Source organism: Giraffa tippelskirchi, chromosome 10 (genome assembly GCF_054371585.1).
Source record: "Giraffa tippelskirchi isolate mGirTip1 chromosome 10, T2T-mGirTip1v1.2.pri, whole genome shotgun sequence".
NCBI classification, from domain to species: Eukaryota; Metazoa; Chordata; class Mammalia; order Artiodactyla; family Giraffidae; genus Giraffa; species Giraffa tippelskirchi.
The window spans coordinates 93,228,139-93,240,326 of record NC_137284.1 but is presented as its reverse complement, the minus strand read 5'-3'; the positions used below and the strand labels follow the sequence as shown (position 1 = coordinate 93,240,326).

The following is a 12,188-nucleotide window of genomic DNA, read 5'->3' as shown; positions in this document are numbered from 1 at the left end:
AATCCTAAAGCTCTGTTATGAATTATATCCTTCTTACTGGTCAAACTAGGGCTGCCACAGGCATGCTGTGCATCGCATAATTCCAGGTGGCATCGTTCATGTAGAACTAGCTAGAGTTCTGGGTCACATGGACTGTCTTCAGAGGCCCGCACTTTCTCCCACTTCCCCTCATCCTAAGTTTACTTCATGCATCATTGTCAGAAAAGAACCTGCTTTTGAAATATAAAAATGTCATCCATAAGCCATTAATAGCTTGGACATAAAGAGCATAATCAGGAAAAAATATTGTGTTTTTTTGATTAGGAATTTGGAAGGAAGAAACCTTAAAATTAAGATTTGACATCTATTGGTCAAAGTGATGAACTTTAGCCCAGAGAGAATTTAACATGTGATAATCTCATACTAATTATCAGCTCTTTCTAGCAAGTGCTTAGAAAACGTTTGCCACAGCACAAAATACAGCAGAGTACAGCAGCAAAAAGGGGAGTACTCCCGCAGTGCAAAATACTTAATGTTTCTATTCTTTTCTCTTTGATATACATTTTTTAAAGAGGACCAGTAGCAGTGGAGAGCTTAAATGCAAATACCCTGCCACCATGCTTGTAAAATTAGTCATTGTTTCGGTTCTCTAATGCAAGGCGTTTATTCAGTGCCAGCTTGACCAGGTAGACAAGCTATATATAGCAGTTTCTATATCTCATATGTGATCACTGGTATTTATCTGACATAAATGACTAAAAGCTCATTGGCAAAAGTAATTTAAAACTAACCAGCTTTATTTTTTTTAAAAAAAAATTCTGTGATAAGCTCCAAAACCCATTTCTGAGCTTGGAGAGATTTTTGCTGCAGATAGTGAGAACTCACAGTCTTGAGCATACCTGTGTATGCTCAGAATACATCATTAAAAGATACAAATCTTACATTGTTCCCACTTTGGTTGTTAATTTAAAGGAAGACCAAAGGAGATGGAAACTTACACTTTATACTATCCAAATACATACTTTAAAAAAGTGTTACTTAGATTTTTATAGCCAGTACTAGTGGACAGAGTTCTAGTTCCCCAGCAGAATAGATTAAGGAGAGTAAATTTTTTTCTTACTAGTTCAATAAGAAATTATCCAAAATATTAAAAATTCACTCCTATTCTTGAACTGTAATAAGTAGCAAACACTTTAATAGAAAACTGGTAGTGACAGGGTGTTTTGAAGGAGATTTTGTTGTTGTTGTTCTTGATATAATGAGCATTCTTAAAATTTTGTAGCCATGAATTTAAAAAGAGACAAGTCATCCTGGATATGTGCTTTTCACCATTTCACTATTCATATCATAGAGCATTAGATTTAACTAAAGTTAGAGGTTTGCCAGAACAATATGAGAAAGCAGGGGAGGATAAGGGGATTGAGAGTATACGTAAGAGATTATAATGGAGAACCTTAGAATCTAAATTGAGGGAAATGGAGATCAGATTGTAGATGTCAGTGAGGTCAAAGAAGTTTTAAGGTTGGGGTGCCAAAGAGAATGAGCTAGAAAGAGGTGATATTTGAGAGGGGTGATTAAAACAGATATTATGGAGGTATACAGTTATTAGTGATAACAGAGTCTGATATATGATCCCAAGAGGGAGAGGCTTAGTTAGATAAGGTTGTGATGAGGGCTTCATAAAACTTTGATTTCTCCATGTAAAAATCTTAGACCCTGCAGAAGATGACTGTTGTAGCTCAGGCACTGGCCTGGCAATAGTAAACAGCAGTGTTTGCTGTGTTGATTGTGGCCTTTTTTTATAAAGTATGTCATTTTTCAGGACTGAGAGTTCAACATGATTTCCTTGGTGGTGGATTTGAAATTTTGTATCTTTATTCATTATTAATTCATACTTATTTTTGCTTTAGGACTTTGTAATTACTATTGTTGCAACTTTTTTGTGGTTGGTGAGCACTTCAGCCTGGGCTAAAGCTCTTACAGATATTAAAACAGCTACCGGTCCCAATATTGTCAAGGAACTTAAGCCTTGTAATTTTCAAGATGTGATGTGCCAGTTTGTCTCTGTGACTAGTATGGGATCCCTAAACGTATCTGTGGTAAGTGTGCAGTGTTTATAAAATATTTTATTTCACTTATTAGAAAAACCTTACAGTGATTTAAGAAAACAATAGTTTTAATAAATCACTGGATGAATATATTGATTTTATCTTTAACAAGCTTATCAGAATCCTAGTTATCGTGTAGTCTTTATAACAGCAAAAAAAAAGTTTGTGAAGAAAATTATTACTTGTAAACAAGCTTAGACAAGATCATGTGTATGTCTTTATTAACATTAACTAGGCAAGACTTTGACCCTAAAGGCACTAATATAACATATATTAAGACTATGTGCTAAGGTCATTACACATATGTCAATTCTGAGAGGAATGTGGGAAGTGGTATTATTATCTTCATTTACAACTGGGAAAGAATACAGCTTGTATGTTACATCACTCAAGGTGACAGGGCTAGTAAGTTGGCAAAGCCAAGGTCTGAACGAGATCTGACTTCTGTTGTTGCTGTTTAGTACCTAAGTCACGTCCAACTCTTTGTGACCCCATGAACTGTCCTCTGTCCATGGACATTAGCCCTTTCTCTAATTTGATTTGCTCTGGGTCTCTGAAAATAGTACTTTCATAGTTCCTTAAATAATCCTAAAATTTTGGTCTCTAAATTTAAATATTATTTTGTCTGGTATTTTATCCAAATACAGATATATTATTAATATAATGAGGGTATTATTTTTAAGGAGGTTTCATGTCTTTTCAAGAAAGTATTTTTTCAGTGGATAAAGTTGGTCTTGCCTTATAAAGCAATTTGGCCAAATTTTTGTTTTAAAAGTCCTTTTTTTTTTGCATATATGTTGACTGTGAGCTGAGATGGTTTCAGAAGTGTTTTTATTCCCAAATAATACAAAAAGAAGAAAGCAATTTGGGGGTTCCCTGGTAGCTCATTGGTAAAGAGCCCACCTGCCAGTGCAGGAGATGCAGGTTCTATCCCTGGGTTGGGAAGGTCCCCTGGAGGAGGAAATGGCAACCTACTCCAGTATTCTTGCCTGGGAAATTCCGTGGACAGAGGAGCGTGGTGGGCTACAGTCCATGGGGTGGCGAAACTTAACTTAGCGACTAAACAACAACAGCACAAACATGATAGTACCCAAGCTTTTTACCCTACTCTTACCTCATAGGTCACTACTATTCTTGTATTTATTTAAAAAAAAAAAAATTACTGTGAAAATAGGATATCTTCAGTTGCTTCATCTCTGAGACTTTCAACTTTCAGATTTGTACCTGGGAAGGCTGATTTCTTTTAGGTTGATTAATACAGGATGTGACGTTAACGTTTTCTTCTGTGACTCCTTTTCTCTTGTGGCTGCAGCTGTCGAAGCAAAGGTGATGGTAGGAGGGGGATGGTAGGTAGGGAAGTAGGAAAAGGTGCACAAAGGATGTTTACAACCATTCAGATGGGAGAAAAGTAAAACCCCTCCTAGTGAAGGAACCATGGATTCCTGTTGTTCTCTTCACCTAGAACCACTAAAGTCTAAATATAAAGTAATAAAAGGAAGGTTTATTTACTTTTCTCAAATAAATTTAATTCCTTTTTTTAATTGGTAATAATGCACATGTAAAAATAAGATATCTTTTAGTCATGATTTGATATGTTACAGATTTAGAGATTTCACTGGGAATAAGTCATTATATATCCAAATCGGGCATTGAAATACAGTCTTCCTTTTTTATTCCACTTGATGTATAGTTCAGGCTTCAAATGAAATGATAGTATGTGGCCTGGAAATATTAAATATTTATAGGAAAACTAAGATAGGTATGAAATTTTAATAGTATACTAGATTTTCATGTTTGTTTTTCTCTTTCTTAGATCTTTGGCTTTCTGAATATGATACTTTGGGGAGGAAATGCATGGTTTGTGTACAAGGAGACCAGCTTTCACAGTCCATCAAATACTTCTACTTCTCAAGGAGGTATTCCTCCTCCAACTGGAATATAATTGAAGGGAGAAGTACACTGTATGAAATAAATGTCTGTACTATGACCTGTTGCCAACACCTTGAGAAGCATTTTTTGTTTCTAATAAAAGTAATGGCTTTTTCAGTAAATTGATGGGTTTAAAATTTTGCTGCTTTTTTGCATAAAGCTTGTACTTTTCCTAGAAATTTAAGATGTAAATGTATTCTCACATGTGAATTTGAAAATTCAGGGGCCTATTATGAGATAGTACACATTTTTAAATGAACGGTAATTTCTTCACTAAGTTGTTTTCCTTCCAAAGTGTTTACACCTTAAGCCTTAATGTATATCTTCACTCAGAAAAGAGTTTTATTGTCATATCATAATAGGAAGAAAATCTCTTTTGGAATATACACTACTGTAAGTTTGTACAGATCATATTCCTAAGACCTGTCTTTGTTTAAGAAAGTCTTGATTACATAAATCATATTTAGAAAAAACATTTAGTTAACAGTTTATATCTGAACATTGTTTATATGTTATGAAAAACACTTAATTACAAAGGCTGATGTATGTTTTATTTGTTTTTCTAAACGACCTACAGTACTTGGTAGGTGTACTAAAATTGTGTGGGGAGTGGGGTTTAGAGGTTTCTGATAGATGTGTAGTTAATTTGGTAATTCTCTCACATGAGGTGTAAGCTTCCATATGCTGGTTATTTAATAGATTTGCTACATAAGTAAAAAATGATTCACCTAGATACTTTGATATGTATGGGCATTATTCCTAGTGATATTTGTTTGCTGTCTTTTGTTGCTTATGCTCCTTCAGTGCAGGCTGAGACCTAGTCTCCTGCAAGTAGAGTAAAATAATCTACTTTTTTTTTGCAGACCCTATTCATAGAATAAAAAAAAATTAAGATTGCCTTTTACTTTTGAAACGTTTATATTCAATGAAGTTGCTGTCTTGAGTTTAGTATTGATATTGTGAAAATGAATGCAATTTGGATTTCACATTTCTTAATGTTTGTTCTTATTTCACAAATGGATAATTAAGGAATTATGCATCATAAAGAAGGAACATAAGTGAGCTATATTATGGGTGTACTGTCTTTGCTCACACATTTGGGTAGCTTCTGGAATATAGGGCTTATTCACGTTTTGCTTCCTAATCTTTCTGTTGTACAGGGCCAGATCTCCTTTTAGCCACATGATTGTTTTTATGTGAAGCACATCTTACTATCGCCTTATTTTGGTTTCTTTTGTTCACAAGAATTGTTAATATGAGAATGTGTTTCCACCTTAATAAAGAAGTTAAAATAAAGAGTGCACTGATTGTTATATTATAAAGAAACTCATCTTAAAGGCATGAGCAGTAGAAAATGGAATTCATTACAAAGCAAGAAATAGAATATTACAGTAGTGTTTTTTTTGTTTGTTTAATGTTTGGCAAGGAATAAAAAATGCTTTGGAGACCCTGGTTCTATTTTTCTTTCAATCTCATTTTTAAAATGCTTATTTGTAACTTTCAGGTTGAGTTTTACTGATAAACCTTTTCTAATTGACTGTCCAGTTGAGATTCTTAATTAAAAGTGTATGCTCTGGAGCCAAACTGCCTGAATTTGAATCTTGGCTTCACCACCTACGAGCTCATTGTTGGCTCAGTCTTGTCTGATCTTTGCGACCCCATGGACTGTAGCCCGTCACGCACCTCTGTCAGTGGGATTATCCCAGCGAGAATACTGGAGTAGGCTGCCATTTCCTACTCTAGGGGATCTTCCCAACCCAGAGATTGAACCCCCGTTTCTTGCAGCTCCTGCATTGGCAGGCAGATTCTTTACCTTTAGGCAAATTACTTAGCTCTGTGTGCCTCAGTTTGCTTATCTGAAAAATGAGAATAAAAATGCTGACCTCAAAGAGTTTTAAGTTAATGGCATTAAATGTTAATAAATAATGAGATCATAGATCTAGGAAAAAGTCCATTCTGTTGCCTTTCACTCTCTGATTTTGAGTCAATGTTACAGGGTTAGGGTTTTTAGTATAATTTCCAGGACAGAAGCAATAAAAGCTTTGACTTACCAGGTGATAGGTTGCAAAGAATTTTTTATAAACAGCATTATTACCAATGTTTTTGTGAATTGAAGTCACTTGAATAAATATATGCTATAAATGTTAAGGTCAGTTGCTTGCTATGTACTTTGTTTCACGTTTAATTAAAAAATTAAAAATCATGTAGCATTTAAGATAAGTATGGGCTTTCCCGGTGGCTCAGACAGTAAAGAATCTGCCTGTAGCACCGGAGACCTGGGTTCGATCCCTGGGTTGGGTCAGGAAGATCCCCTGGAGAAGGGAATGGCAACCCACTCCAATATACTTGCCTGGAAAATACTATGGACAGAGGAACCTGGCTGGCTAAGGTCCATGGGGTTGCAAAGAGTCAGACATAACTGAGTGACTAACACTTTAAGATAAGTATAAGAAATAGTATAGAACCAAGTTTCCACCACTAAGGAAAACAAATGTTAACATTTTGTTTTATTTATGTCAGATTTGGTTTTGTCTTTTTAAGGAAATAAAGCATTATAGATACAGCCTTTTCCTTGCTGAAGTAGATTTTTCTTTTCACTATTACAGATAGCACTGAAATATTTTTACAAAATATGTGAAGGCTTCTCTAGGATATACCACTAGAAGTAGAATAGTTGGCATGTGAAGTATTCACATTTTCATTTGTAACTTAGGTAGTAAAAAATTGTTCAATAAGGTGCGAGTATGGTGTCAGTTTAGTCTCCCACTAAGAATATGTAAGAGTCCCTGTTGCCTGTGTTCTTGCCCTTGCTTGATGCTTGATGTTATTGGACTGTTGCCATTTTAATGGGTTTGCGATAGTGTCTGATATTTTTGAATTTGTATTTCTCAGATTGCGATTGAGGTTGGTTGTCCTTTCCTGTGTTTATTGGTCACTTAGGTTTGCCGTGCTCTGTATTGCCTGTTCATATCCTTTGCCAATTTGTCTATTTTTGTCTTTTTCTTATTGATGTGAGGTGCTTTTTATTCTGGATACTAATCCTTTGACATTTATGTAGATTGCAACCGTCGTCTTCCTCTCCATAGCTTGTATTTTCACTTTGTGATTTGTCGTACAAGTTTGTCTTAATACTGACTTAACTGTCTTCATGGTTTGTGCTTTTTGTGTCTTAAAAAGTTCTTCTCACTGTCATAAAGATTTCACCCCTCTTTTCTTCAGAATATGTTAGTTTTGTTTTTCACTTTTAGGTCTCTAAACCATTGGGAGTATACTTTTGTATATGTATAAGGTAGGGATCTAATTTTTATTTTTTAAATACTCCCAATTTTCATGGTATTTATTTAAAAATTCATCTTTTGTTCCCTCTGTCGTATATCATTTCTGTATTATTTGTAGCTCTTTACATTCTACACCAATCCGTATCAGCCCTATCACCCTTTAATTATGTAACTTTACAGAAAGAATTGCCATCTGAGAGGATGAGTGCCAAAGCACCATCATTGTTGTTATTCACAGTGGTCTTGGCTCTCTTGGGTCCTGTACCCTTTCACATAAATTTTAGGATGAGCTGGTCAAGTTCCTAAAAACCTTTGGGGTTTCAGTTGAAAAGAATTGCATTGAATTTATATATCAGTTTTGGAGAATTGTCACATTTATAAAATATATTTATGAGCACAATGTATGTCTCCTTTTATGTCCTTCAATAAAGTTATAATTTTCTGCATAAGATTTAGATTGACATTTGTATCTTGTAGCCCTGGTTATTATTGTACATAGTAACACTTAAGTTATGTTCTAAATTAAATTGTAATTTTTATTGCTGGTATACAGGATTTCTCTATTATTTATTGACTTTATTCATTTTTCTACAAGGCAGTCTTTCTAAACCATGTGTGTGTGTGTGTATGTGTATGCTCCGTTGCTAAGTCTTGTCTGACTCTTGCGATCCAATGGACTTGTAATCTGCCAGGCTCCTGAGTCCATGGAATTTTCCTGGCAAAATACTGGATCAGGTTGCCATTTCCTGTTCCAGGGATCTTCCCCACCCAGGGATTGAACCTACATCTCTTGCATCCCCTGCATTGACAGGCAAGATCTTTTACCCCTCACCACCTCTAAACCTCTTGGTAATTTTAATAATTTGTAGGTTCCTCTACTTTTTATGTAGATAATTATATTATCTGCAAACTGATAGTTTTATTTTTTCATTATGTTTGGAAATTAGAGTAAATGTTTATTATCTGTAATTATAGTTATATTATACTTGTCATTGGAGTCTATGAAAAATAGAAAATATGCTTATTTGAAAATACAGTAGCTGCCATTTTGCTTCAGTATAGTAAACAACCACAGATTTACACCACCTTGTATATTGGTCATTCTAGTGATATGTAAAATTTGGTCAATATTAATAGTTCTTACATTATGAAACAGCCAAATAAATGGAAAATAGTTACCAGTTAAAGTGATAAATATTATTATATAATTTACAGTATTGTCATACAGAGTCTATTTCCTACTGTTAGAATTTGGATTTTACTTGTATAAGAACAGTAATTACAAGTGAAGCCTTACTTGCTAGTCAAATTTGAAAAATTTAGCTGTTCAGGTTTTGTTTTTTTTTTTGCTGTGCCACACAGCGTATAGAATCTAGTTCCTTGGCCAGGGATCAATCCCACACCCGTTGCAGTGGAAGCACGGAATCGTAACCAGTGGTCTTATGCTCCATGATAATCGCCGTTACCCATCTATTCCTCAGCAGCTAATGATTTTTGTTTCTACTAGTTTACATTTTTTTAAGTTGTGTGTAATAGAGTCATAGAACACGTATTCTTCTTGTTGGACTTCTTTCACTCAGCATAATTATTTTCAGCTCTATGTTGCATATTTCAACAACTCATTGTTTTAGCTATTACATTCCTATAACTATTACACTGTGTGGATATACCACATACGGTTTATACCTTCACCTGCTGGTAGATACTTTAGCTGTTGCCAGTTTGGGGCTGATACAAATAGAGTTGCTATGAACATTTATATAAAAGTCTTTGTATGAACATGTTTCTCTTGGGTACATAGCTCAGTGTGGATGGGATAGCAGAATCATGTGGTAGAAACATTTAACTTTCTAAGAAACCACCAAGGTGGTTGTACCATTTTAAATTCTCACCAGTAGTGTATGATAGTTCAGTTACTTCACATCTTCATCAACACTTGGTATGGTTAGTCTTTTTTTTAGTCATTCTAATAGGTGTGTATATCTTTGTGACCCTAATTTGCAATTCTATAATGGTTAGTGTGGGCTTCCCTGGTGGCTCAGTGGTAAAGAACCCACCTGACAATGCAAGAGCTGCAAGTTCAATCCCTGGGTCAGGAAGATCCCCTGGAGAAGGAACTGGCAACCCACTCCAGTATTCTTGCCTGGTAAATCCCATGGATAGAAAGAGCCTGACGGGCTACAGTCCATGGGGTTGCAAAGAGTCAGGCATGACTGAGTGACTGAGCAGAGTCTTTTTACAGCATGTGTTGGTCTATCATCAGAACTGAGAAGGGAGCTATATGACTGTAGTAGAGATCTCAGATAAATAAATAGGGCCTTCATCACAGTATCATTCTCAAGGTCCTGGGGGATACTTTGGTCTTCCTTGTCTCCATTACACTTTATTCTCTTAGCTCCATAACCACACACTAGACCTCTTTACCCTAATTGCTCCTTCTCTGAAATCTTTCTTACCCTCATTTTAATAATTTCACTGCATCTGTTCTCTGATCTTATCAGAACTGCTGGTCAGTCTCCTCACGTTCTGGACATGTCTTCTGCTTTTACTTTCTTCCCTACCTAGCTACTCCTCTCATCCCAGCATTCTCAACTTCCTTGCCTCACAGAAGCCCAACCACAGATCATTCTTTCAGCTTTCTCTGTTCCTACGTTAAGACTGGACATATTGCTTGACAAAACCACTCAGCTGTGCAGATTGATCTTACTCTTGAAAGTGAAAGTTACCCAGTTGTGTCCAACTCTTTGCGACCCCATGGACTATATAGTCCATGGAATTCTCTCTGCCAGAATACTGGAGTGGGTAGCCTTTCCCTTCTCCAGGGGATCTTCCCAACCCAGAGATTGAACCCAGGTCTCCCGCGTTGTAGGAGGATTCTTTATCAACTGAGTCACAAGGGAAACCCAATTATACTGGAGTGGGTAGCCTATCCCTTCTCCAGCAAATCTTCCCAACCCAGGAATAGAACCAGGGTCTCCTGCATTGCAGGCAGATTCTTTACCAACTGAGCCACAAGGAAAGCCCAATTTACTCTTAAATGTCTGAAATTTTACTAGGTCTCCTTGGCAACCTTTCCTGGGCAGCTCTCCCCCTCTTCACCATTTGTATGCATTTCCTGAGCCTTCTATAACAGATTACTACAAAGTGAAAGTGAAGTCGTGTCCGACTCTTTGCGACCCTGTGGACTGGAGCCTACCAGGCTCCTCCATCCATGGGATTCTCCTGGCAAGAATACTGGAGTGGGTTGCCATTTCCTTCTCCAGCGGATCTTCCCGACCCAGGGATAGAACCCGGCTCTCCCGCATTGCAGGCAGACGCTTTAACCTCTGAGCCATTACTACAAACATGATAGCAGTTCATTACTGACACATCGATATAATACCCAGCCCTGAAATGTACCATCTTATAAATAGTGACTTAGAATAAAAGGAAGTGTCAGAAGTCAATGGATTATAAAAGCATCATTCAGTAACTGGTATTGAGAAAATTGGACATTCAGGGGAAAAGCAAGTTAGATTCTTAACATTATTCCCCTAAATAAATTTCAAATTGATTAAAAAAACTAAATGCCCAACATTTAAAGGAGAAACACAAAATGGCTAATAACATTCCCGGAAAACAGTTTATCCAATAAATATTGATCGGCTAAATGCTGAGCACTCTGCTAGATGGAGGGATACAAACATGATGGATATACTGTTCCTGCAGTTGAGGAGCCCATATTCTGGGCTATTTCACGATATATACCTAGAGTCTTGAAATTGCAAAAGATGAGATGTTGTCTCACTTTAAAGTCATTTATATAAAAATGCAGGCGTAACAAATGGCACCAGTGCTTACAACCAGTTAGGACCTTGAATTTACACTCTACCATGAACATTTTCATACTTCTGGTCCTGCTAATTCCACTTTGAGCATCTTAAATGAAATGATCAGTGATGTGGTTTCTATTCTTCCCTCCCTGACAAGAGGGAAGTCTTGGATTTGGCCCAGAATGGAACTCTGAGATCAGCAAGTACATGAGGTTGATCTATGGGTTAAGGAAGTAACTTGCAGCTTTTTTGCAGTGTTCTAATTTGTTTTTATAACTTCACAGAAGGACTTAAGACATTTGTGATAACTAGCCTAACTGCTCATCTTCGTTTCTGGGCAACATCCCCAATATATGATAGAGCCTCCTCATTACCAACCAATAGTCATTCTAACTTTCTATCTTGAACAGAACACCAATTGCCCTTTGCCACCAGCTAAAAGACTATATATTTCCCAGCTCTCTTGCAGCTATATGTAGCTTGATGGCTAAGTTCTGGCCAACTGATTGAAAACAGAATGTTGTGTGATAAAATGCTTTTAAAAAAGGGGGGCGGGGGGACATCCATGGTGATCCAGTGCCTAGGACTCTGTGCTCCCAATGCAGGGGACCTGGGTTCAATCCCTGGCTGGGGAAATAGATCGCACAGGCTGCAACTAAGACCTGGTAGCCAAATAAATAATATACTTAAAAAAAAAAGTGTGTGTGACTGCAAACATTTCATTAGAATCCAATCTTAAATAAAACCACTACAGCAAAAACCATGCTCAGTAGGAAAACATTGGAAGTTTTCTTTTGAAAATCAGAAAAAATTTCATTTCCGCACTCTATAGAGACCCTACACAGCACAATAACTCAAGAAAAATAATTTGAAACACATAATCGTTGAAAAGGAAGAAATAAAACTGTCATTATTCAGATAATATGATTGTCTATGTAGAAATCCTCCAAAAAATCTAAAAAGAAATGATTAGACATTATAAAAGACTTCAATATGATGAACACAAGAAATACAATTTCATTTCTATACACCAGACACAAATAGAAAGCATTTTAAAATATTAATATTGATTCATAATACCA

General features: G+C 36.2%; 1 protein-coding gene across 2 annotated transcripts in view; it reads left to right on the top strand.

Moving 5' to 3' along the window:
• Positions 1–5,463, top strand: part of SYPL1 (synaptophysin like 1) — a 31,939-nt gene extending 26,476 nt beyond the window's left edge. Inside the window, exons 5-6 of one of the 2 annotated variants that reach the window (XM_081535909.1) lie at positions 1,890–2,078; positions 3,901–5,312. In XM_081535909.1, coding sequence (XP_081392035.1) covers positions 1,890–2,078; positions 3,901–4,029 — 318 coding nt within the window. In that variant the 3' untranslated portion in view covers positions 4,030–5,312. Of the gene's footprint in view, positions 1–1,889; positions 2,079–3,900 lie in introns of both variants that reach the window. The other variant, XM_081535910.1, reaches the window with a different exon arrangement.
• Positions 5,464–12,188: the final 6,725 nt, after the last annotated feature.